The sequence below is a fragment of the Stegostoma tigrinum genome, chromosome 19, assembly GCF_030684315.1.
Source record: "Stegostoma tigrinum isolate sSteTig4 chromosome 19, sSteTig4.hap1, whole genome shotgun sequence".
In the NCBI taxonomy this organism is placed as follows: domain Eukaryota; kingdom Metazoa; phylum Chordata; class Chondrichthyes; order Orectolobiformes; family Stegostomatidae; genus Stegostoma; species Stegostoma tigrinum.
This window is the reverse complement of record NC_081372.1, coordinates 7,050,860-7,075,895: the sequence shown is the minus strand read 5'-3', so window position 1 is coordinate 7,075,895 and position 25,036 is coordinate 7,050,860. Positions and strand designations below refer to the sequence as shown.

General features: G+C 46.4%; 1 protein-coding gene across 5 annotated transcripts in view; it reads left to right on the top strand.

Moving 5' to 3' along the window:
* Window positions 1-9,749: 9,749 nt before the first annotated feature.
* The window catches only part of raly (RALY heterogeneous nuclear ribonucleoprotein), a 175,192-nt gene continuing 159,905 nt past the window's right edge, over window positions 9,750-25,036 (top strand). For 3 of the 5 annotated variants that reach the window (XM_048550070.2, XM_059652720.1, XM_059652721.1), the window contains exon 1: window positions 9,750-10,011. Coding sequence is in view for 1 of the 5 variants with exons in the window: in XM_059652722.1 (XP_059508705.1) it covers window positions 9,834-10,011 (178 nt within the window). In the remaining 4 variants the exon portion in view is untranslated. The remainder of the gene's footprint in view (window positions 10,012-25,036) is intronic. The other 2 variants (XM_059652722.1, XM_059652719.1) reach the window with 2 other exon arrangements.

Sequence of the window (25,036 nt, the reverse complement as noted above, 5' to 3'; positions counted from 1 at the left end):
AATTTTCTGAGCACATCACCTCAACACTATTAACTTGGAGGAAAGAGTCAGCCAGGGGCTGATGTGAGTAATTAGGATGACAAAAACCTGACAGCAATACTGTGCAAAGAACAGGGTCAGTGTCCTGGCCAACACCTGTGCCTTAGCCGCTATAAATAAAAAAGATTTCTGACCATTTATCTCATTTCTGTTTGTGAATCTTGCTGTTATAATTTGAATACTTGTTTTTTCTACACTATGTCAGTGACTACACTTTAGATATAATTCACTAGCTTGAGATTGCAATACCTTGCAGTTGTGAAAGGAATGACAAAAAAAAATCAGGTTCGATCTCTGCCCACGTTTTACAATAATGGGCAGGCAGTTATTACTCCTTGACTGGAATTTGAGGAGCAATGAATTTACTTTAGGTTCTGGCTCTTTGCTGCTGGTCTGAGAGCCTGCTGGGCAGGGATTCTCATGGATGGAGATGTTTGGGGTTGTGGCACTGTGGTATTCTCCTCTGACCCCCATGGGGCAGGCCTACCCTCCCCTTATCCTGTGCCAACTCTGTACCCGCTTCTCCTTCTCTCAGCGTACATCAAGATTCCATGTTAGCTTTCTGGCCTGAATGGAGGTCCTCATCCCGTTAGTGAATAAAGAATAAAAAAATCCGTGGGACTATGTTTGGGAAGCTCTGCCAATGTGTACCCCTTGTCCTGGGGTATTTGCAATATTAAATGAAAGATAAATGCAAGCTGTTGTTGTTGCAGAGGGTGAAGCACATTGGGGTGGAGCTCAGTGATGGGAGGTCTTTATTCTCTCCAGCTTCTCTCACATCCAGGGCTCTGAGCTCTCCTCATTACATCAAGTTCAGGCTTAGTGTCGTTTGACACTGGGCTGAATTGCGAGGCTGGAAGTAGGATATTTTTAATATCCTCTTACATCTCATCATTTCCTGTAATCAAACATCTGTTTCCTGTGCTGTCAGGTTTTCCATATCACAGCTATTCCTCTGTCACAGGCGTTCCACCCTGTTTTCTGCATTCTGGTCAATGAAAGAGGCAGGATGAATGTGAGGTTACCTAGAGGGCAGTAACACCGAGTCAGAAGGCATCAGTTAGCATTCAGTTTACCAGGCCATCTGAGACATTCTCTGCCAACTGCCCCAGGGGCACAGGTGTTAGGGTGAAAGGATTGCAGGCCAGAGGAGCAGGATGGAGACCAAGATAGGGAGTAAAGCTTTCTGTTTCCCATTGCGCATCATAAAAGCAATGTGTCCATGTGGGGCCACTGGATTTTTGATCAGATCAGGCGGGCCAGTGGGTCAGAAATTGGCAGCCCAGATGCAAAATGAGGAAGGGCCTCAGGAATTGGGGTGGAGGCCCAGTGGAAGGTGGGAGAGAGAAGGAGAGGGCAGATTGAAAAGAGAAAGGGGTAGGACAGCAGGCATGGAATGTAGTGGAACGAGGCTACTGAGAAGCAAAATGATTCTTGGGGATTCAGAATGGTGAGAAGAGACAGAAGAGGCATTGAAGAGGAAAGGGAGGGAATGACAAAGGGTGGGAGATTGATAAAGACAAAGGGTGGAGATTGAGACGGATACAGGATGGGGAATTGAGAAGGATACAGGAGGGGCAATTGAGAAGGATACAGGATGGGGGATGAGAAGGATACAGGAGAGGGATTGAGAAGGATATAGGATGGGGTATTGAGAAGGATACGGTTGGGGGTATTGAGAAGGATGCAGGATGGGGTATTGAGAAGGATACAGGATGGGGAATTGAGAAGGATACAGGATGGGGAATTGAGAAGGGTACAGGAGGGGAATTGAGAAGGATACAGGATGGGCAATTGAGAAGGATACAGGATGGGGGATGAGAAGGATACAGGAGAGGGATTGAGAAGGATACAGGATGGGGTATTGAGAAAGATATGGTTGGGGGGATTGAGAAGGATACAGGATGGGGTTTGAGAAGGATATAGTTGGGGGGATTGTGAAGGGTACAGGATGGGGAATGAAGAAGGATACAGGATGGGGAATTGAGAAGGGTACAGGAGGGGAATTGAGAAGGATACAGGATGGGCAATTGAGAAGGATACAGGATGGGGGATGAGAAGGATACAGGAGAGGGATTGAGAAGGATACAGGATGGGGTATTGAGAAGGATACAGGATGGGGAATTGAGAAGGATACCGGATGGGGAATTGAAAAGGGTACAGGAGGGGAATTGAGAAGGATACAGGATGGGCAATTGAGAAGGATACAGGATGGGGGATGAGAAGGATACAGGAGAGGGATTGAGAAGGATATAGGATGGGGTATTGAGAAGGATATGGTTGGGGGGATTGAGAAGGATACAGGATGGGGTTTGAGAAGGATATAGTTGGGGGGATTGTGAAGGGTACAGGATGGGGAATGAAGAAGGATACAGGATGGGGAATTGAGAAGGGTACAGGATAGGGAATTGAGAAGGATACAGGAGGGGAATTGAGAAGGATACAGGATGGGCAATTGAAAAGGATACAGGATGGGGTATTGAGAAGGATACAGGAGGGGAATTGAAAAGGATACAGGATGGGGATTGAGAAGAATACAGGAGGGGGTATTGAGAAGGATACAGGATGGGGAATGAGAAGAATACAGTTGGGGGGATTGAGAAGGATACAGGATGGGGGCTTCAGAAGGATACAGTTGGGGGGATTGTGAAGGATACAGGATGGGGAATTGAGAAGGATACAGTATGGGGGATTGAGATGGATACAGGATGGGAATTGAAAAGGATACAGGATGGGGGATGAGAAGGATACAGCAGGGGGATTGAGAAGGATACAAGATGGAGGATGACAAGGATACAGGAGGGGGATTGAGAAGGATATAGGATGGGGTTTGAGAGGGACACAGGATGGAGTATTGAGAAGGATACAGGATGGGGAATTGAGAAGGATACAGGATGGGGATTTGAGAAGGATACAGGATGGGGAATTGAGAAGGATACAGTTGGGGGGATTGAGAAGGATACAGTTGGGGGGATTGTGAAGGATACAGGATGGGGAATTGAGAAGGATACAGAATGGGGATTGAGAAAGATACAGGAGGGCGGATTGAGAAAGATACAGGATGGGGGATTGAGAAGGATACAGGAGGGGATATTGAAAAGGATACAGGAGGGGGAAGGGAGGATACAGGATGGGGGATTGAGAAGGGTACAGGATGGGGAATTGAGAAGGATACAGGATGGTTATTGAGAAGCGTACAGGATGGGGAATTGAGAAGGGTACAGGATGGGGAATTGAGAAGGATACAGGAGGGGGAATTGAGAAGGATACAGGATGGGGTATTGAGAAGGATACAGGATGGGGAATTGAGAAGGATACAGGATGGGGAATTGAGAAGAATATAGTTGGGGGGATTGAGAAGGATACAGGATGGGGGCTTGAGAATTATGCAGGAGGGGGGATTGTGAATGATACAGGATGGGGATTGAGAAGCATACAGGATGGGGAATTGAGAAGGACACAGTATGGGGTATTGAAAAGGATACAGGATGGAGAAGTGAGAAGGGTACAGGATGGGGAATTCAGAGGATACAGGATGGGGAATTGAGAAGGATACAGTTGGGGGGATTGAGAAGGATGCAGGATGGGGTATTGAGAAGGATACAGTTGGGGGGATTGTGAAGGTTACAGGATGGGGAATTGAGAAGGATACAGGCTGGGGAATTGAGAAGGGTACAGGATGGGGAATTGAGAAGGGTACAGGATGGGGTATTGAGAAGCATACAGGAGGGGAACGGAGAAGGATACAGGATGGGGAATTGAGAAGGATACAGGAGGGGAATTGAGAAGGATAGAGGATGGGGAATTGAGAAGGATACAGGATGGGGAATTGAGAAGGATACAATTGGGGGGATTGAGAAGGATACAGGATGGGTTATTGAGAAGGATACAGGAGGGGAACTGAGAAGGATACAGGATGGGGGAATGAGAAGTATACAGGAGGGCGTATTGAGAAGGATACAGGATGCGGTATTGAGAAGGATACAGGATCTGGAATTGAGAAGCATACAGGATGGGGAATTGAGAAGGATGCAGGAGGGGAATTGAGAAGGATACAGGATGGGTGATTGAGAAGGATACAGGATGGGAATTGAGAAGGATACAGGATGGGAATTGAGAAGGATACAGGATGTGGGGTGAGAAGGATACAGCAGGGGGATTGAGAAGGATACAGGAGGGGGATTGAGCAGGATACAGGATGGGGATTGAGAAGGATACAGGATAGGGTTTGAGAAGGATACAGGATGGGGAATTGAGAAGGGTACAGGAGGGGGGATTGAGAAGAATATAGGATGAGGATTGAGAAGGATACAAGATGGAGTATTGAGAAGGATACAGGATGGGGTATTGAGAAGGATACAAGATGGGGAATTGAGAAGGATACAGGATGGGGAATTGAGAAGGATACAGTTGGGCGGATTGAGAAGGATACAGTATGGTGTTTGAGATGGATACAGTTGGGGGGATTGTGAAGGATACAGGATGGGGAATTGAGAAGGATAGAAGAGGGGAATTGAGAAGGATACAGGACGAGGGATTGAGAAGGGTACAGGAGGGGGGATTGAGAAGGATACAGGAGGGGGGATTGAGAAGGATACAGGATGGGGGATTGAGAAGCATACAGGATGGGGGGTTGCGAAGGATACAGATGTGGAATTGAGAAGGGTACAGGAGGGGAATTGAGAAGGACCACAGGATGCGAGATTGAGAAGGCAATTGATGTGTCATTCCTTTCATACTGCTGCCCAATGTATGCATTTCTCCCCATTGAAAATTATCAGCAAATTAGTGTTGTTTTAACATTTACAGTACATCTCACAAGCTAATGGGATTCAAAGGCTTTGTTTAGAATTAAAGACATAATAACTAATACTGTCAATAATTGCACACAAAGAATCAGACTTACCAGAGTTGGTCATGTCTCAGAGTTCAAGCAGCAGTTGGTGTTATAGGCTCTGATCAGAATAAGCTCATCCCTACACCTTCAACATTTCAGTTTCAATGTGAACCAATCCCCCCGCGATACAGATGTGGTCACTCCTGACCAACTAAACCATTGTTTTATTGATATTTCCCAAGATTTTTTTAAGGCAGAGCAGGCTTAAGAAGTTCAGTGAGTTATCCATGCTCCTTTTTCTCTTACCTCTTTCCATTCAAACTGTCCGAATGAGAGTCTACCCAAAAGGTGAAAGGCACAAGTTAAATCAGAAATTTTAGTAAATACTCAGTAGGTCTTGGGTCCTTTTAATTTCCTCTCTAACTTCTTCACATTCAGATTGTTGCTGTTCTCCATCCTGCTACTCACACCTCTTCAGGGCACATGTTATCTGCCCTAGTTTCATGCCCTTTGGCCTTGGACCTCCAACTCTTTAGTTAATGAGTCTCTCCTACATTCACACGATCACAGACCTCTCATTGACCCCCACGCTTCACCTCCCAAACCACTGTCATCTATCTCTTGCTGAAAACCCATTCCTCCGGCTCCACACTGTGTTGTCTCCAGCATCTGGACTTCTCGCTATCTCTGACTTTCCTAGCTTTTCGCAGTTCTGATGAAAGGTCATTGTCTCAAAATATTAACATTAACTCTCTTCACAGATGAGATCAGTCATGCTGAGTGTTTCCTGCGGTCGTTTCAGATTTCGAACATTCACCTCCACTGGCAGGATATATCTACAGCTACACTCCTGTGCCTGTCAAATGTGACCTTCATTAGGAAAGAGAGAAACAGACTGCTCAGAGGAATACCCGACGATGCTAAACCCAAGCAGGAGTCTGCCACTTGTGATTGTTTGCCACCCCCCCCCCCCCGTATGGGGAATGGGAGCCAAGTGAAGAATTCAGATGGATGGGATGAAGTGATGTGAAAAATTGTTACCAAGAATTTATAAATTGTATCATTTTTGACACAAGTGAGGGCGTCCTTTGTTATGATTTTTCTGTCCATTTCCTGCAGAAATAGGTAAAGCCACCACGGTCCCACTGTCTCATTAGAGAGAGATGATTGTGAGCAGTTGGGGAGGGGGGCACGGTGGCAGTGTTTAACTTGTGGGCCACCGTGCCACAGAACAGGGGCAAGATTGGGAAGGTGAGGAGCTGGATGAACACAGCAGGCCAAGCAGCATCTTGGGAGCAGGAAAGCTGTCGTTTCAGGCCTAGACCCTTCATCAGAATGGGGGAGTAGGAGAGGGTTCTGAAATAAATAGGGAGAGAGGGGGAGGCGGATAGAAGATGGATAGAGGAGAATATAGGTGAACAGGAGACAGGCAAGTTAAAGAGGCGGGGATGGAGCCAGCAAAGGTGAGTGCAGGTGGGGAGTTAGGGAGGGGATAGGTCAGCCCAGGGAGGATGGACAGGTCAAGGGGGCAGGATGAGGTTAGTAGGTAGGAAATGGGGGTGCGGCGACAGGTCAAGTGGGCCCCCATTTCCTACCTTCCTACCAACCAACCTCATCTCGTCCCCTTGACCTGTCCGTCCTCCCTGGACTGACCTATCCCCTCCTTACCTCCCCACCTACATTCACCTTTACTGGCTCCATCCCTGCCTCTTTAACTTGCCTGTCTCCTGTCCACCTATCTTCTCCTCTATCCATCTTCTATCCGCCTCCCCCTCTCTCCCTATTTATTTCAGAATACCTTTCCCCTCCCCCATTTCTGATGAAGGGTCTAGGCCCAAAACATCGGTCTTCCTGCTCCTCTGACGCTGCTTGGCCTGCTGTGTTCATCCAGCTCTACACCTTGTTATCTCAGATTCTCCAGCATCTGCAGTTCCTACTGTCTCTGATACAAGGTTGGGAAGGTAGCACTTTCAATGTAACTTCAGTCAGTGCAAGAACTAAACCCGCTTTGTTAACATCACACTGTAATGTAAACCGGCTGTCCAACTGATGGAGCTAACCAACCTCCCTGACCCTCTCCATTGAAATAGAAACTACTGTAAAAGCTTTTCATTTATCATTCGTTCTCAGGTCGCAGATGAATGGTGTCAAGGTTGACGTGTGTTTTCCAGACCTTATTGTCCTTGAGAACAGGGTGCGGTCAGGTTTGGGAGGAGCCACTGCAGTCTTTTACGGCCTAAGGTACCCTCTATGAGCTGTTAGAGACAGATTGTCAGAATTTTGACCCAGTGACAATGAAAGAACATTCGATGTGTTCTGTCCACGTCAGGAGAAACACAAAAACAATTCAGAGACAGTAGGAACTGCTGATGCTGAAGAATCTGAGATAACAAGGTGTAGAGCTGGCCCAGCAGCATTAGAGGAGCAGGAAGGGTAATGTTTCAGGCCTAGACCTTTCTTCAGAAATGCCCAAAACGTCAGCCTTCCTGCTCTTCTGATGCTGCTTGGCCTGCTGTGTTCATCCAGCTCCACACCTTGTGAACACAAAAACAGTGGTGTTTGCACAAAATGTTCCCACTCATGAAGCGAATGAGAACAAGAGGGCAGGATGCAAATTTGAAGTGGTTTGTAAAAGTGATAAGAAGCAAACCATTTTCACACAATGTGTGCCTGGGCTTTGGAATTCATTGCCTGTGGCAGGCAAGTTCAATCAAAGTACTCACAAGTAATTAGGACTTATATTTGTGAAGGAACAACCAGTAGGGTTCGAGGGAGAAGGTAGGAGGATGGCACTTATTGAGTTGCCAATTTGGAGCGGTGGCACGGAAATGGTGGATCAAATAGTCTCCCTCTGCTCTGTAATAATTCTATAACTGTATAGTTCCATGAACATTGATAATTTTGCCCCTCAGGGTGGAGTTAGAGGTCACAGAAAGAGTGGTGCTATGGAAGTTACCCTGAGGAGTTGCAGCAGTTAGTCAGCAGCTGGCCATCCTGTCTCCATCAGAAAGCCGCACATCCACATTTATAATCTTTGCTCCTCTCTCATCCTGTGGTTCCCTGCAACCCTCTGGGAGTGTTGCTTTCCTCCAATGCCACAGTTCCTGAAGTGTCATCTGTCTGTCATTGGCAGTCAGCTGCCTGGTCTGTAAGATCTGCGATTCCTCCCTAAACCTCTCTTCTTCTCTCTCTCTCCTCCTCGAAGACGTTCTTTCAAACACACATGGTTGTGGTGATGACCAAGTGCTACTGTCACTACACTATTAATCCAGAGGTCTCAGCGATATTTTTGGGACACAGGTTCATAAACACGCCTAGTGGCAGATGGTAGAATTTAAATTCAATAAAAATCTGGAATTATGATTCTAATGATGACGACTTTGAAATTGTTGCTGATTATTGGGGGAAATATAATCTGATCTTTTAGGGAGGAAATCTGCCATCCTTACATTGTCTGACCTACACATGACTTTGCACGCACAGCAATGTGTTTGACTGAACTTCCCTCTAGACACTTATCTGACAATGGCCCAGTTTGGTGACACCCAAATCCTGTAAATATTTACAGATAAGGCTTTGGTCATCTGCCTGAACATTACCTGATGTATCTTGGATACCAGGTCAGGTTTTTGCCTGTGACATTTTAGTGAATGAACTTCCTGAGGAAGTGGCGTGCACAGGTACAGTTACAATACTTAAAAGTCATTTGGTTGAGTACATGAACAGGAAAGGTTTGGAGGGATATGAGTCAAACGTAGGCAAATGGCACTCGTTTAGTTTGGGAACATAATTGGCATGGACTAGTTGGACGGAAGGGTCTGTTTCCTTGCTGTATGACTCTATATAATTGCAACCTTAGAGTGTAGTGTTGCAATGGTAGTGCCTCATCTTTGGGCCAGAAGTTCAGGGTTCAAGTCCCATCTGCTCTGGAGAATTCACAGCAAGCAAAGAATCTTAGCGTGCATCACAAGCAGTAAGTAACTGGAGATAGCACGGTGTGGAGCTGGATGAACACAAGCAGCATCTTAGGAGCAGCAAGGCTGACATTTCGAGCCTGGACCCTTCATCAGAAAAGGGGGAGGCGGAGAGGGTTCTGAAATAAATAGGGACAGAGGGGGAGGCGGATCGAAGATGGATAGAGGAGAAGATAGGTGGAGAGGAGACAGACAAATTAAAGAGGCGGGGATGGAGCCAATAGAGGTGAGTATGGGTGGGGAGGTAGGGAGGGGATAGGTCAGTCCGGGGAGGACGGACAGGTCAAGGGGGCGGGATGAGGTTAGTATGTAGGAGATGGGGGTGGGGCTTGACGTGGGAGGAGGGGATAGGTGGGAGGAAGAACTGGTTAGGGAGGCCAGGATTTGCTTCTGAACTCTGAGAAGCCTTCTCAATGCAAAGTAACTATGTAAACCAGTCACGCTGTAATTACACCTTCCGAACTGTAAAGGCGCTACAGGCTCTTCACCTGGAGAGGGATGGATTATAAACTGTCAGGTTGGCAGTAGGAGTTTCCATATGAATGTGAAAAGGTGAATTTACAATGACATAAAATGAGCAAACAGGCATGAGCTATTTAATTCGCTAGTTATGCTGGACCTTTGGAATTAAATAGAAACGGGGTCAGCTTGTTGGAATCCAAATTAAAATGATGACATTGTATTGTACACAATATTTTAATCGATAGAAACTGGAGGTATTTAATTTTATAATTACTGCTCTGAGCTTCAGAATAAGAAGTGGATGATGGCTCTGAGGCGAGCACACCATTCAGCGCAGAGGGAGGAGAGTGGGATCTGAGGGTGGTGAGGTCTCTCCCAGCCGCATAGCCAGCTAGCTCGCAGAACTCCGGCTGCCCAATGCAGTTTGTACACATTAAGCGGAGGAGCCTGGGTGCTTTCTGTGAGCTTCATCTCCAGGCCGCCGTGTTTCCCTGTGAAGCTCAGGTCTCCCCCGAGCTGAAATGGAAGTGCCGGTTGCTGGTGAATTTCACTGTCTCTCTCTCTCTCTCTCTCTGGCTTGTTATTTCTCTCTCTCCCTCTGTCCCCACCCCCAGTCAGCTTGTTCCTCTCCTTTATCTCATCTCTCACTCTCCCTCTCTCTTTGCCGTTTTTTAACTCCTGAATTTTCTTGTCTCTCTGGTGAGTAATTTTGCTGTCTGTGATGTTTTGAATTTTTTTCTTTTTTTAAAAAAAAGAGAATTTTTCTTTTGTTTTTTTTGCAATTCCTTTTTTAAAGAAAATGATGTGTAGAGACGGGTGTTTGGGGGGGGGGGGAATCAGTGAATGTGTTTATAAAAGAGTAGCTCTTGTCAGACATCAGTGTAAATATGTATGTGTTTTGTGAAAATGAATTTAGGCTCATTAACTGCAATGTTAAAAGAAATTCCACTGCCACACATCTGATTTTCTGTTCATCATGATCAGATGTCACAGGATTTTTAAAAGCTGTCCATTTTTTTCATTTGTCCGTTTTCTTAATGTATTTTTAATCAGTTCTATATTACTAACCCCAGCTCCCCCCTCCTTCTGAAGGCTTAATTACATCCCCACCTCCTGTCTAAACAATCTGTCACTTTGCAATTTGGTTTAAAAATACAATTTTTTTTATTATTTGGGATCTTGTGGTTTTTAGTCTTTTTTTAACCAACAAACCCCTTCTCCCCAAGAAAAAGTTTGTCACTTCTTCCTTGGTTGGCTGTGTTTTGCCAGCTGAATTCTCTCTCTCTTCTCTCTCATTCTTTTTTCTAAATGGTTGCTGTTACCCTATAACGGAGAGCGGGGTTTTGTGGAGAAGGTGATTTTTGTGGAGAGAGAGAGAGAGAGAGAGAGAGGTTTTTCATTGTAGCTCCCTGGTTTGATCTACCGCTTTGTATTTTCAACATGCAGAAAATAAAACTGTCCAAAAACTGACTACTGACTGTTAGCTAGCTAATTATTGCATTTTTAAAAACAAAACCTGAAGTGTTCAGCTGTTTAAAGTTATGAGTGGGAACAAAATATTTGGGGTGGAGTTCAAACAACTGGACAATAAGATTGCATTTTTCCACAGAGAAAGCTCCCTAGCATCATCCTCACTTCTGAAAACATGATTGTGTCTTGAAGACAAGAAATCTATTTCAAAATGTGAAAGGAACTTTCAAATGGGCACAGCCCCTGTGCAGGAAAAATATGTGGCAGTTTTTTTTCTTTAAAGGAATGTTTCTTGTTAAGAAGCACTTGACAGGCTTTGTAAATGGTATTGAAGTGTAAATTGTCAATGTGGAAAGGATAATCTCTCGCTCTTGCTCTCGTGCTCTCGCGCTCTCTCTCTCTCTCTCTCTCTCTCTGGAAGAAAGGTAACAGGTTTGACAGTGATAGGGCAAACATCTAGTAGAGCATTTCCCAACAGAGTGGAGCCTCCCCTCCAGGTCAGAATATCGGAAAACTGTCCCCAACTTTAGTTTCTGAAGGTGTCCTGATTTCTGGTAATGAACTGCTGAGTGATGGGGCTGTTTGCTGTTTGTTGCTACACGAGTCACCATGGCTGGGCCTACTGGGTTGCTGTTGCTACAGGCAACCATACTTAGGGTTCCATTCATACTGTACTAGCGGCTCCTGTGTAAAGCAGTCTGGTTTTGTGTAGACGCTATGACTGAGGCCCAAATCTGAGTTCCCCACCCACCATCTCAAACCCATCGTGGGGGTCCCACCCCAACACTAGAACTGACTGATGGACACCTCTCCGAGTAGCTCAGCTATAAGATCATGAGGCCATTAGACATGGGAACAAAAGTAGGCCAGTCAGCCTGATTCCCCTGCTCGATGAGATCACGGCTGATCTGATCATCCTCAACTCCACTTTGCTGGTTTATCTCCATAACCCTTGATTCCCTTACAGGTTTAAAAAAAATCTGTCTGTCTCAGCCTTGGATATACTCAGTGACCCAGTCTCTAACAGCCCTCTGTGGTAAAGAAATCCATTGATTCATTCTCTTTTTTTTTTCCTGAGAGAAGAAATTCCTTCTCATCTCTGTCATAAATGGGCACCCCCTCATTCTGAGATCATGCCTTCTGAGCCTAGACTCTCCCATAAGGTGAAAATCCTCTTCACATTTTTTCTGTCAGATCCCTAAGAGCCTTTGTGTTTCAATCAGATCGCTCTTCAGTCATCTAAACTCTGAGTACAGGCCCAGTCTATTTAACTTCTCCTCATGAGACAGTCCTTCTATGCCTGAGATTAGCCTACTGAACCTTCTCCGGATTGCCTCCAGTGGCAACATATCTTTCTACAGATCAGGGGCCCCAAACTGTGCATAGTATTCCAGTTGTCGCCTGACTTGTGCCTTGTTTAGTTTCAACAAAATCTCCCTGCTTTTATATATTCCATTCCGTTTGCTTTCCCTATTACCTGCTGAATTTGGATTGCTTTTTTTTTGATTTCGTTCGTGGGATGAGGGCATCGCTGACCAGGCAGCATTGCCCATCCCTAATTGCCCCGAGGGCAGCTTAGAGCCAACCATATTGTAGGCCAGACCAGGTAAGGATGGCAGTTTCCTTCCCCAAAAGGTATTAGTGAACTGGATGGGTTATTCTGACAATGGATTCATGGTCATCACTAGATTCATAATTTCACATATTTAGTTGATTTCAAATTCCACCATCCGCTGTGGTGGGATTCAAACCTGTGTCCCCAGAACATTATCTGGATTAACAATCCAGTGATAATGCCACTAGGCCATTGCCTCGCTTTTGCTTGTAATGATTAATGCCCTGGAATGTTTGAAATTGGGATCTTGATGCCTTTGACAGTTTTAGAGTCAACTTGAGTAAAATTTGGAGTCTGGCCCAGGATTGTGGGGTAGACGTGTTTCTGTGGTTACTATGACCCAGAGATAAATTAAGACTGTTCCTCATGTAGAAACCGATATCCATTTCAAGCCCACTGACTCCCACAGCTACCTAGAATACACCTCCTCCCACCCATCTTCCTGCAAAAATTCCAGCCCCTATTCCCAGTTCCTTCGTCTCCACCGCATCTGCTCCCACGATGAGGCATTCCACTCCCACACATCCCAGATGTCCTCGTTCTTCAAGGACCACAACGTTCCCCCCCCCACCCAACAGCGGTCGAGAACGCCCTTGACCATGTCTCCCGCATTTCCCACACCTCATTCCTCACACCCCACCCCTGCAATAACTGCCCTAAGAGAATCCCCCTCATCCTCACATACCATCCCACCAACCTCCGGATACAACGCATCATCCTCTGACAGCTCTGCCGTCTACAATCCGACCCCACCACCCAAGACATGTTTCCAACCCCACCCTTGTCTGCTTTCCGGAGAGACCACTCTCTCAGCGACTCCCTTGTCTGCTCCACACTCCCCTCCAACCCCACCACACCCGGCACCTTCCCCTGCAACTGCAAGAAGTGCTACACTTGCCCCCACACCTCCTCTCTCACCCCCATCCCAGGCCCGAAGATGACTTTCCACATCAAGCAGATGTTCACCTGCACATCTGCCAATGTGGTATACTGCATCCACTGTACCCATTGTGGCTTCCTCTACATTGGGGAAACCAAGCGGAGGCTTGGGGACTGCTTTGCAGAACACCTCCACTCGGTTTGCAATGAACAACTGCACCTCCCAGTCGCGAACCATTTCAACTCCCCCTCCCATTCCTCAGATGACGTGTCCATCATGGGCCTCCTGCAGTGCCACAATGATGCCACCCATAGGTGGCAATTCATATTCCGATTGGGAACCCTGCAGCCCAACGGTATCAATGTGGACTTCACAAGCTTCAAAATCTCCCCTCCCCCTACTGCATCCCAAAACCAGCCCAGCTTGTCCCTGCCTCCCTAACCTGTTCTTCCTCTCACCTATCCCCTCCTCCCACCTCAAGCCGCACCTCCACTTCCTACTTACTAGCCTCATCCCACCCCCTTGACCTGTTTTTCCTCCCCGGACTGACCTATCCCCTCCCCACCTATACTCTCCTCTCCACCTATCTTTTCCTCTATCCATCTTTGATCCGTCTCCCCCTCTCTCCCTATTTATTCCAGAACCCTCTCCCCATCTCCCTCTCTGATGAAGGGTCTAGGCCCGAAACGTCAGCTTTTGTGCTCCTGAGATGCTGCTTGGCCTGCTGTGTTCATCCAGCTCCACGCTTTGTGATCTCTGTTCCTCAGGTAGGGTTTCCAATTCTGGATAGTCTCCTGGAGTATGATTGTGAGCACCCAACGGGAGAAATGAACATAAGGACAGATTATTAGTCAATCAGGAGTTAGCATGCGTCAAAGGTGTTTCTGCCAGGGTGCCAGTGGTGGAAGTGTGGCCATGGAAATTTTGGCGACAAGGAGTCATGTGATGGAGCCTCCGGCAATCGGCTCAGCCAGAGTTGGGGATGCAGGTTGCCACTGAAGCAGAAATTAGTTTCAGGAGGTAGGTAGATTCATACAACACAGAAACAGACCTTTCTGTCCAACTGGTCCATGGTCTCCTGAACTGAACTCGTCCCCTTGGCCTGCATTTGGCCCCTATTCCCTCTAAATCACATCTGTGCCCTAAGAATCCCCACACTGTGGAAACAGGCCGTTCGGCCCAACAAGTTCACACAGACCTTCTGAAGAGCATCCCACTCAGACCTAACCCCTTGTCCTATCCCTGCATTTTCCATAGCTAAGGGGCCTAACCTGCACATCCCTGAACACTGTGGGTGATATTAGCATGGCCAATCCAGCTAACTTGTGCATCTTCAGACTGTGGGAGGAAACCCCTGCAGACACGGGGAGAATGTGGAAACTGCACACAGACAGACAGTTGCCCGAGGGTGGAATCAAACCTGGGCCCCTGGTGCTGTGACGCAGCAGTGGCTAACCACTGAGCCACCCACTGTCAAAATGTATTTTTTAAAAAGATGGGAGGAAATGGGTAAAAGGGGAGTGAGAACAAGGCGACTGACCTGTATTTTAGGGGATTGTTCCTTATTTTTGGCTCGTTGTCCCATGTCACTTCAGGGGCATTTTTGGCCCATATCCAACTGACCTGGGGGCGTCACAGCTTAGAGAATGAATGTAATTGCAAAGCCGTGAGTTGGCCAGTGAAGAGGGAACTTCACTCGGTATGTTATAGTAAACCATCCTCAACTAGAGCCCTGCTCTTATAGTCTCCAGAGTACTGCTAACCCAGCATATTCCTCCCTCCATGGTGCTTACCAACAAAATCCACCCAACTCAATTATTTGCTGGCACCTTCCCAGCCCTGCTCCTCCTCAACCTCCCAATCCGTTTGTCAAAATATCCTCTTCTTCCATGACTGTTGGTCATCGGGCAGATGAGATCAGAGACTGTGTACAGGGCGTAAAGGCCAACATGGATTGGTTAGGCCAAAGACCAGGATCTGGATAGTAACCTTTTAGTCAGACCCAAGAACGTCGGAGAGAGCTGGAGTCATCAACTCTGTCAATGAGGGCTGTTGTTTAACAGCAGTTTAATTTACCAAAGCTAACTGCAACCCATGTCTCTCATAGTTAGCGCACCATGAATTGAAGGCCAGCGGCCTGACCAAAGTCTTCAAGGTATTATCAGGAAAAAGGTCAGAAGAACTCACATGACACCAGGTTACAGTCCAACAAGTTTATTTGAAATCACAAGCTTTCGGAGCGCTGTCCCCGCATTGGACTATAACCTGGCGTCATGTGACTTCTGACTGTCTCCACCCCAGTCCGACACCAGCATCTCCACATTGTGGCTACTGGGAAAGGACAGGGTCGATAAAGATAAATTATTTCCACTGGTTGGGGATTTCAGAACTGGGAGTAGAGTCTCAAGATTAGAGCTGGAGCGTTCCAGACAGATGTGAGGAAGCACTGCTATTCACAAAGGGTGGTAGATGTTTGGAGGTATCTTCCACAGACAGCAGTAGATTTTAGATCAGTCATTAGTTTTAAATCAGAGATAGAAAACGTCTTTTTTTTTAAAGCAACTATTAAGGCCAAAGGTAGGTATATGGAGGTAGGCTGGAGGGGCTGAATGGCCTACTCCTTTTCTGATGAAGCTTGAAAGGAGCGAGCAAGAGGATGAGGAGAATGGAAGGTCAGTTAGAAAGGACCACCACCTCCCTGCTCTGTTATCACATTAAAGGAAGCAGTTGAGGAACAGAAATCCCCACTCCGACAGGTTCGGATCACTCACTAGGGAGCCAGAGTTGGGGGGGCGGGGAGGTACTGAGTAGCGAGCAGGAGGTTGGGAGAGGGGAAAAGTTGCCTGTTTGTTACTCACTGGTCCCAGGGCCGGGAGGATGAGACTGGGAACACGCTCCTTCAGCTCTTTGCGAGCAGGTGGCTTCTCCTAACCTGGTGCAACTTTCCCTGGCTGTGAATGTAATGAAATGGCAGGATGTAACCAGGGAGACTGGTCCCAGCTTTCAGGCTGGAGGTGGCATTAATGATGCAATGGTGCTCGTAAAGACACAGACATGTAAACACCTTCTCACACCTTGGGTAGATCCTCACAAAATACCAGTTGGTTATTCCATTCAGTGGACAGGATGGTCATTATTTATTTAATCATTTAGTTCTCGGAGTTGGTGGAACATTGCCCCTTCTCCGCTCACTGTCCCTCTCTCTGTCTTTGACACTTTATGTCTGATTTCCATTCATTCTTCCCATCCACCTTTCTATCCCAAACTCTGTCTCTCTCATCCCTTTCTCCCTCTTGTCCCTTTTCCCCCTGCACCTCTGTCTTTCTTTTGCCCCAAATCTGTCTCTGTGTGTGTCTGTCTCTGTGTGTGTCTGTCTCTGTGTGTGTCTGTCTCTGTGTGTGTCTGTCTCTGTGTGTGTCTGTCTCTGTGTGTGTGTGTGTGTGTGTGTCTCTCAGTCCTTTCTTTTTCCCTCTTTTTTTCTTCTTTCTGTGTAATTCTCACATCTTTTTCTGTCAAGAGTGTCAGCCTCAGTCCACCCCCCCTCCCCATCCCTTTCTAATTTATTTTGCATTGATAAAGGGAAATGTTTGAAGGCATTTGAGGGAGAGAAAGAAACACGTTATTTAAGGGGTCCATGGTGCTGGTTGATACAGTGATTTCAAGAAGATCCCAAGCTCCTTCCTGGATGGTCAGCAACTCCAAGCAAATCTCTGGTGCTATTCTACTTCGAGAGGCATCTTAATCTCATCAAGCGCCTTCCTATTTGATCACGTCACTGAAGAATGAGAGGCCACTTTATTGAAACGTACAGGATTCTTAGGGTAGATGTGGAAATGAAGTTGCCACGTGTGAGAGTGTCTAGGACGAATGGGCGTAATATCAGAGTAAGTGGTCACACATTTAAGACAGAGACGAGCAGGAATCCCTCACTGTGAGAGTAGTGAATGAGTGGAGTTCTTTACCACAGAGGGCTGTCAAGGTTGGGTCTTTAAGTATATTCAAGACTGAGATTTTCAAATGGTAAGGGAATCGAGGGGAAAAAGCAGGAAAGTGGAGGTGTGGGTTATCAAATCAGCCATGATCTCCCTGAATGTTGAAGTGGATTGGATAGGCTGAATGGCCTGCTCTGCTCTGATTTATGGACTCTTTTGGGGAATTGGATGGTGAAGCAGGTTCAGTACATTTCCCTTTTTACTTTGACACAACTGGTTCTGATCAAGGAACCAAACTGAGCCCCGTTAACCTGGCAATATTTAACTGGACAGGATCGGACTGGCATTTGAGGATGTGGAGGACACTTTTGTCAGTGTGTTTCTTTCTTTGTGGTGTTTTTAATCAAACCTCTGCCAATTTGCCAATGAAACAATTAACTCCCCACAACAGCAAAAGTAGGAGTAATTGGAAGAGGGAGAGGAGACTACATTCAAATGGAGTTGGAGGGAGAAATGATGCCCTCCAGCCCCCGCGGTGTCCATCTTTCTCTCAATTCCTCAAAGGTATCAGTGGAAACCATGTGCTCCCTCTGCAAGGACACCTGGACCTGTTGATGGCCACTTTGACCCGGCCCAGAGGATGTCCTCCAACATTCCCTCCCTCCGTCTGTGTTGGGAGCATGTTTCTTTAGAGGCCAGTATGTCATACTTGGGTGGAAATATTTCACTAAAGTTCACAGCAATCTATTCTGGCAGCCAGTGACTAATGGAGTTCCACAGGGGTCTGTGTTGGGACGACAATTATTCACATCATACATTAACCATCTGGATAAAGGGACTGAGGGCTTTGTTGCTAAGTTTTGCAGCTGATACAAAGATAGGTGGAGGGACAGGTAGTGCTGAGGAGGCAGGGAGACTGCAGAACGACTTGGACAGGTTAGGATAGTGGGCAAAGAAGTGGCAGGTGGAGTACAATGTGGGTAAGTGAGAGGTCATGCATTTTGGTAAGAAGAATGGAGGTGTAGACTATTTTCTAAATGCAGAAGGCTTCAGAAATCTGAAGCACAAAGCCACTTAGGAGTCGTATTTCAGGACTCTCTCAGGGTTAACATGGAGGTCTGGGTGGTAGTTAGAAGGACAAATGCAGTGTTAGCATTCATTTCAAGAGGGCTTGAATACCAGAGCAGAGATGTGCTGCTGAGTCTGTATAAGGCTCTGGTTAGACCACATTTGGAATATTGTGAGCAGTTTAGGGCCCTGTATCTAAAGAAGGATGTGTTGATATTGGAGGGGGTCCAGAGGAGGTTTCCCAGAATAATCCCAGGGACAAAGGGCTTGAGTGTTTCTATATTCAATGGGGTTTAGAGGGATTATTGGGGCGGGGATCAGATTTGAAACTTGCAGAATACTGGGAGGCCTGGATAGAGTGGACGTAGGGAAGATGTCTCCACTAGTTGGAGAAATTAGGACCCAGGAATACGTACCTGGGAGTGGAGTGGAGGGAAGACCCCTTAAAACTGAGATGAGGAACTTCTTCCGCCAGAGGGCAGTGAATCCTTGGAACTCGTCGCTGCAGAGGGCTATGGAGGCCAGGTCATTGAGAGTATTTATGACAGAGATAGATATGTTCTTCATTATTAAGGGGATGAAAAGTTACATGGCGAAAGCAAGAGAATGGGGTTGAGAAACAGATCAGTCATGACCGAGTGGCAGTACAGACTCGATGGGCCAAATGACGTAGTTCTGCATTGACTCTCAGTTTAACAACTACCCCCATTTTTACAATTCCCATCCATGTTTCCAAATCTCTGCATGAGCTAAGCTTTCCCTGTCTCCAATCTCCTCCTGCCCTCCCTGTCCTTCACCCCTTTTTAAACAATGGGTTGGTCCTCCACGAGTGGCGACGCCTACAGTTGACGAGGCTCCAAACTCAGAAATCCCTTAATATTCTCCCCTTTCTACTCCTCTTTCACTAATTAAACCTGTTCTCTTTGATCAAGTTGTTGCCTACCTGACCGAATATCTCCTTGGGACACTTTAACTACATAAATGCGCAATATGAATGTAAGTTACAGTTGCTGCTGGGGATTTCTGACTATTTGCTGTTGTGGACTGAGAGGTAGGGAGTTAAAATCATTTATAACTAGGTGCTCTCTCCCAATTACATTGATTGGACTGATTCAGTTGTTGCAATTATGAACTATATTGTTAGCTCATCACACCCAAAGGTGCCTATTAATAGGCACTCATTATAAATGAAACATGCTGAGAAACCCCAGCCTCGGACCTCGCCACTTCTCTTCCCTCCTTTTTAATATGCTGATTTAACAGCGAGCTGTGTGACAAACATACCCATCCTAACATCTGCACAAAAATATCGAAAGAACTGTCCAATGCTGGAAGTCAGAAATGGCTGGAGAAACTCAGCAGGTCTGACAGAATCTGTGGAGGGAAAGCAGAGTTAACATTTCGGATTCTCTCCACAAACCTGATATCTCCACACCAGGTTCAATGTCAGAAAACACTTGATAATTTGCCCCGAGGCTGTGTATAAATGCTGGCCATTTGTATTGAATGCAGGGGGCTCCATCGCTAAAAGACCGTGTTCATTTCACTTGCAGTCACTTCACTGTGTATAATGCTGGATTAATAAGTCACTTGTGGTGTTTTGGTCACAGAAGTAACAGCAAAAATTACACCTTCAACCCATTTCCCAGATTTGCAGACAGATTGAACAGTTCCGGACAGTCTGATCATGATCGTCTTATCCAGGTCACAGCCACAGAACTGTTGTCAGTAAAAGAGTGGACAAAATCTGGGGTGGGATTGAGGGGTCTGAAACATTCCCGGTCCTTTTGGCCCACAAGCAGTTCTCGAAAAATACTTCTTGCTTTGGAAATATTTGAAGCAGCTGAGATGGTTGGGCCTAGGACACTATCCTGAGGAACTTCTCCCTTTGCAGTATCCAGCGCCTCCTATTTCTTGATACCAGGTGGAGCAAATCGAATTGGCTGATGCTGGGGACCATGGCAGGTGCCCAAAATGGATTATCCACTCAGCACTTCTGGCTGAAGATTGCCGCGAATGCTTCAGCCTTATCTTTTGCACTGATGTGCTGGGCTCTTCCATCATTGAGGATGGGGATATTTGTAGAGCCTCCTCCTCCAGTGAATTGTTAAATTGTCCACCACCATTCACGACTGGAGGTGGCAGGACTGCAGAGCTTAGATCTGATCCATTGGTTGTGGGATCGCTTAGCTCTGTCTATCACTCACTGCTTATGCTGTTTGAAATGCAAGTAATCCTGTTTGGTGGCTTCACCAGGTTGATGCCCCATTGTCAGGTGCAGCTCCTGGCATGCCCTCCTGCACACTCAATTGACCAGGGTCTGGTTTGATGGTAATGGTTGAGTCGGGGATATGCTGAGCCATGAGGTTACAGATTGTGCTGGAGTACAATTCTGCTGCTGTTGATGGCCCACAGTGCCTCGTGGATGCTCAGTTCTGAGTTGCTAGATCAGTGTGAAATCTGCCCCATTTCGCACGGTGATAGCACCACACAACAACAATGGAGGGTATTCGCTATGTGAAGTGGGACTTTGTCTCCACAAGGACTGTGCGATGGTCACTCTTACCAATACTGTCATGGACAGATGCACCTGCAGCTGGCAGATTAGAAAGGATGAGGTCAAGAATGTATTTCCCTCTTGTTGGTTCCCTCGCCCCCTGCCACAGACCCAATCTAGCGGCTATGTCCTTTCAGACCGACCAGCTCGATCAGTGGCACTGCTGTTGAGCCATTCTCAGTGGTGAGCATGGAAGTCCCCCACCCAGAGTACATTCTGTGCCTTTTCCACCCTCAGTGCTTCCTCCTAGTGTTACCCAACATGCAGGAATACTGATCCATGAGCTGAGGGAGTACGGTATGTGGTGATCAGGAGGTTCCCTTGCCCATGTTTAACCTGACGCCAAGAGACTTCATGGGGTCAAGAGTCAATGTTGAGGATTCCCAGAGCAACACCCTCCCAACTGTGCCACCCGCTCTGCTGAGCCTGTCCTGCCGGTGAGGCAGGACATATCCAGGGATGGTAATGGTGGTGTCTGGGACAATGTCAGGTTGTTGCTTGACTAGTCTGTGGGCTAGCTGTCCCAATTTTGGCACTAACCCCACTTGTTAGTAAGGAGAACTATGCAAGGGGTCAACAGGGCTGTTTCTGCCGTTGTCTTTTCCAGCGCCTAGGTCAGTGCCAGCTGATCCATCCAATTTCATCTCTTTAACTGAGTGGCTTGCTCCTCCTTTTGCCTCGGACCTGCCTACTAATTGTTGGTAGAAGGTAGAGCACCAGGAAGGATCTGTGGAAAAGGCACTGTTCTGAGACAGCAAGAAGGCTTATTGAGTCAGGTTGATGAGGACAACTACATTTGGCCAGGCATCATTCCAAGGACCATTTGTGGAGCTGATATTGACCCAACTGCTCTCTCCAAAAGCTAGACCAAAACCTCTTGTCTCCACCACCTACCAACAGTGTCATCAGTAGAATGGGTGGAGCCAATGGAGTACGACAATTAACCCCTTAGAGCCATACGAGCACAGAAAAAGGCAGTTCGGTATATCTCATTAGCGCTGGTCAAATTAAGCCATCCCATTTTCCAGCACCTGGCCTGTTGCCTTGGCGATGCAGGTGCCCATCCACAAACTTCTTAAATGTTCCAAGGCCTTCGGCCTCTATTCCCTTTACAGAATTTAGCCCTTAACCCATTCGGCATGATCTCATTGAATAACAAACAGTACTACTGCTCTCTGCCCTCGAACCAACCCCACTTCCTCTCACATCTTCTCACATCTCCTTTCACAGACGGTGTGTTATGGAACAACTTCCTCGTTTTTGTTTTATTTTAGTTTTAATTGCCGAGCTCTTCCTCCCTCTGCCTGGCCTGGGAAATAATATTACCGCTTTTATTTAATCAAGAGGATGATTCTTAACTGTGAGTCCAGCAATCTTTAGTAATTTTTAATCACCATTGTAAAATTCAAAAAAAATTTTCAAAAGTACATATTTTTAAGGTCCCTGTAATTTCTCTCCCAGCAGCACTCAGAAAAATCAGCATCTCTGATGAAGGGACTAGGCCCGAAACATCAGTTTTCCTGCTCCTCTGATGCTGCTTGGCCTCCAGCTCTATACCTTGTTATCTCAGATTCTCCAGCATCTGCAGTTCCTATTACCTCTAGCACTCAGAGATTAACTGTTAATCCTGAAAGTTTGGGGATGTAGGAGACAGGATTATTAATGAGTTGCTCAGACTTCAAGTAAAGTTAAGAGAGCGTGATAGGCCTAGTGGTTTTATCACTGGACTATTAATCCAGAGATCCTGGAAATGGTCTGGGGACCTGGGCTCAAATCCTGCCAATGCAGATAGTAGAATTGGAATTCTATTTTTAAAAAACCTGGAATTAAGAGTCTAATGATAACCGTGGAACCATTGTCAATTGTTGTAAAAGCCCATCTGCTTTGCTAATGCCCTTTAGGGAAAGGAATTGCTACCCTTACCTAGATAACAAAGTGTAGAGCTGGATGAACACAGCAGGCCAAGCAGCATCTCAGGAGCACAAAAGCTGACGTTTCGGGCCTAGACCCTTCATCAGAGAGGGGGATGGGGAGAGGGTTCTGGAATAAATAGGGAGAGAGGGGGAGGCGTCACAAAAGCTGATTGCGAAGCCTCTTCCAGGGATGCCTAACCTGAAGAAGTTACCCTCCTCCCTCCGGACCAACCTCAGGGAATCTCTCTCCCACTGCAACTCTCTTGTTCGGTCCGCCTCCCCCTCTCTCCCTATTTATTCCAGAACCCTCTCCCCATCCCCCTCTCTGATGAAGGGTCTAAGCCCGAAATGTCAGCTTTTGTGCTCCTGAGATGCTGCTGGGCCTGCTGTGTTCATCCAGCTCCACACTTTGTTATCTCGGATCCTCCAGCATCTGCAGTTCCCATTATCTATGCTACGCTTACCTCGTCTGGTCTACACGTGACTCCAGACCCACTGCAATGTGGTTGAGTCCTAACTACCCTCTGGACAATAACTGCTGCCTGGCCAATGATGCCCTCATTCCATGAATGAAAATTTGGGGAAAAGAACAGGACTCCCCATAATACTTTTTTACAATATAAATAAATGCATTTATATTGAGTATTCAGAGATAAACCCTTAAATATCCATTATTGCTTCACAATTGATCGATCCCTTGGCCTAGTATTCAGTTATTCTCACTGATTTGGTTTTCACACATACATGTAGCTGTCCTTCTTAAAGTTTAAAATATTAGTCTTAGACCCACTCTTCTCCCTTTTTAAAATGGAAGTAAAATTCCATTATATTTTGGTGGCTGCTAACAAGAGGTGCCTTTATGTGGCACACATTGTGCACAGCTGGGTTTCCCAAGCCCCCTGCAGGTCCACTGCACAAGCCACATCACTACCCAGTCCAGAAAAACACCATCTGCAAGTTTGCTGACGACACCGCCCTAGTAGGATGGATGTCTAACAATGATGAGTCAAACTACAGAAGGGAGATAGAGGGCTTGGTGATGTGGTGCAATGAAAACAGTCTCAATGTCGGCAAAACTAAAGAACTGATCACTGACTTCAAAAAGAGAAGAGGAGAACATGATCCCATCTTCATCAATGGAACGTAGGTTGAGAGAGAGTGAAGAGCATCAAGTTGCTCAGAGCAATGATAACTGACAACCTGTCCCTGGGCATCTCATGTCGATGCGACAGTCAAGAAGACACAACAATACCTCTTCTTCAGGCAGCTCGGAAAATTTGGCATGTCCATATGGTCCATCACCAACTTCTACAGATGCCCCATTGGAAGCATATTGGGTGCACAATGGCTGGTACGGCAACTGCTCTGCCCAGGACCTTAAGAAACTACAGAAGATGGTGTACGCGGCCCAGACCATCAGGAAGCCAATCTTTCATCTATGGACTTCATTTATGTGGCTCACTGCTGCAGAAAGGCTGCCAACATCATCAAAGACCTGTTGTACCCTGATAATGATCTCCTACAACTTCTTCTGTCAGGTAGAAGAGACAGAAGCCTTAACATGTGCATGAGCAGGTTCAGGAACACTTCTTGCCAGCTATTATCAGACTGATGAATGAGCTCTCTAGCCTCAAAAAACACTGACCTTGGTAATGTTGGCCTCACCTAACACACCCCTGTGCCATGTAACCTGTATGCCTCTGTTTAAGTCTTTTTGATCTGTACATCCTTTGCTTACTATGATCTGTCTGTACCGTTCGTAAACAAATCTTTTCACTGTATTTCGGTACACGTGACAATAAGTAAATCAATCAGTCAACACTCGGTCTGCATTGCCCAGCTGCCCTTGCTAGTGAATGTTCTGCCTACATAGTTGTAGCCACACTCAGGATCTCTCTCCCAGATGCTACAATCGGTAACCTTCTCCAGTCCTGCAAACCCCTTTCTCCTTGCATTTTCTGACACTTCCACAATACTCAGTTTATTCATCTCCTGCTCAGAGGCTGTATGCTATCAACCATCTGGGGCCCATGCCTCAGGATTTTCTTCTTGAATCTTTTCTGTTTCTCTACGTCCCTCATTAATGTGTGCGCCTTTAACTGTTCCAGCTGTCCTCCAACCTTTGGTACAGTGTTTATTTTCTGAATCTGAGCAGACGGTTTCTGGACTCCCACGCTGGAGTCACACTTCATGTGACAATGTGTAAAGTAGAAATACCGTGTTTGCAACAATTGTGCAAGGTTTTCACCTACATGTAAATTGAAAAAAAGTCAGATTAGCAAAGGCAAC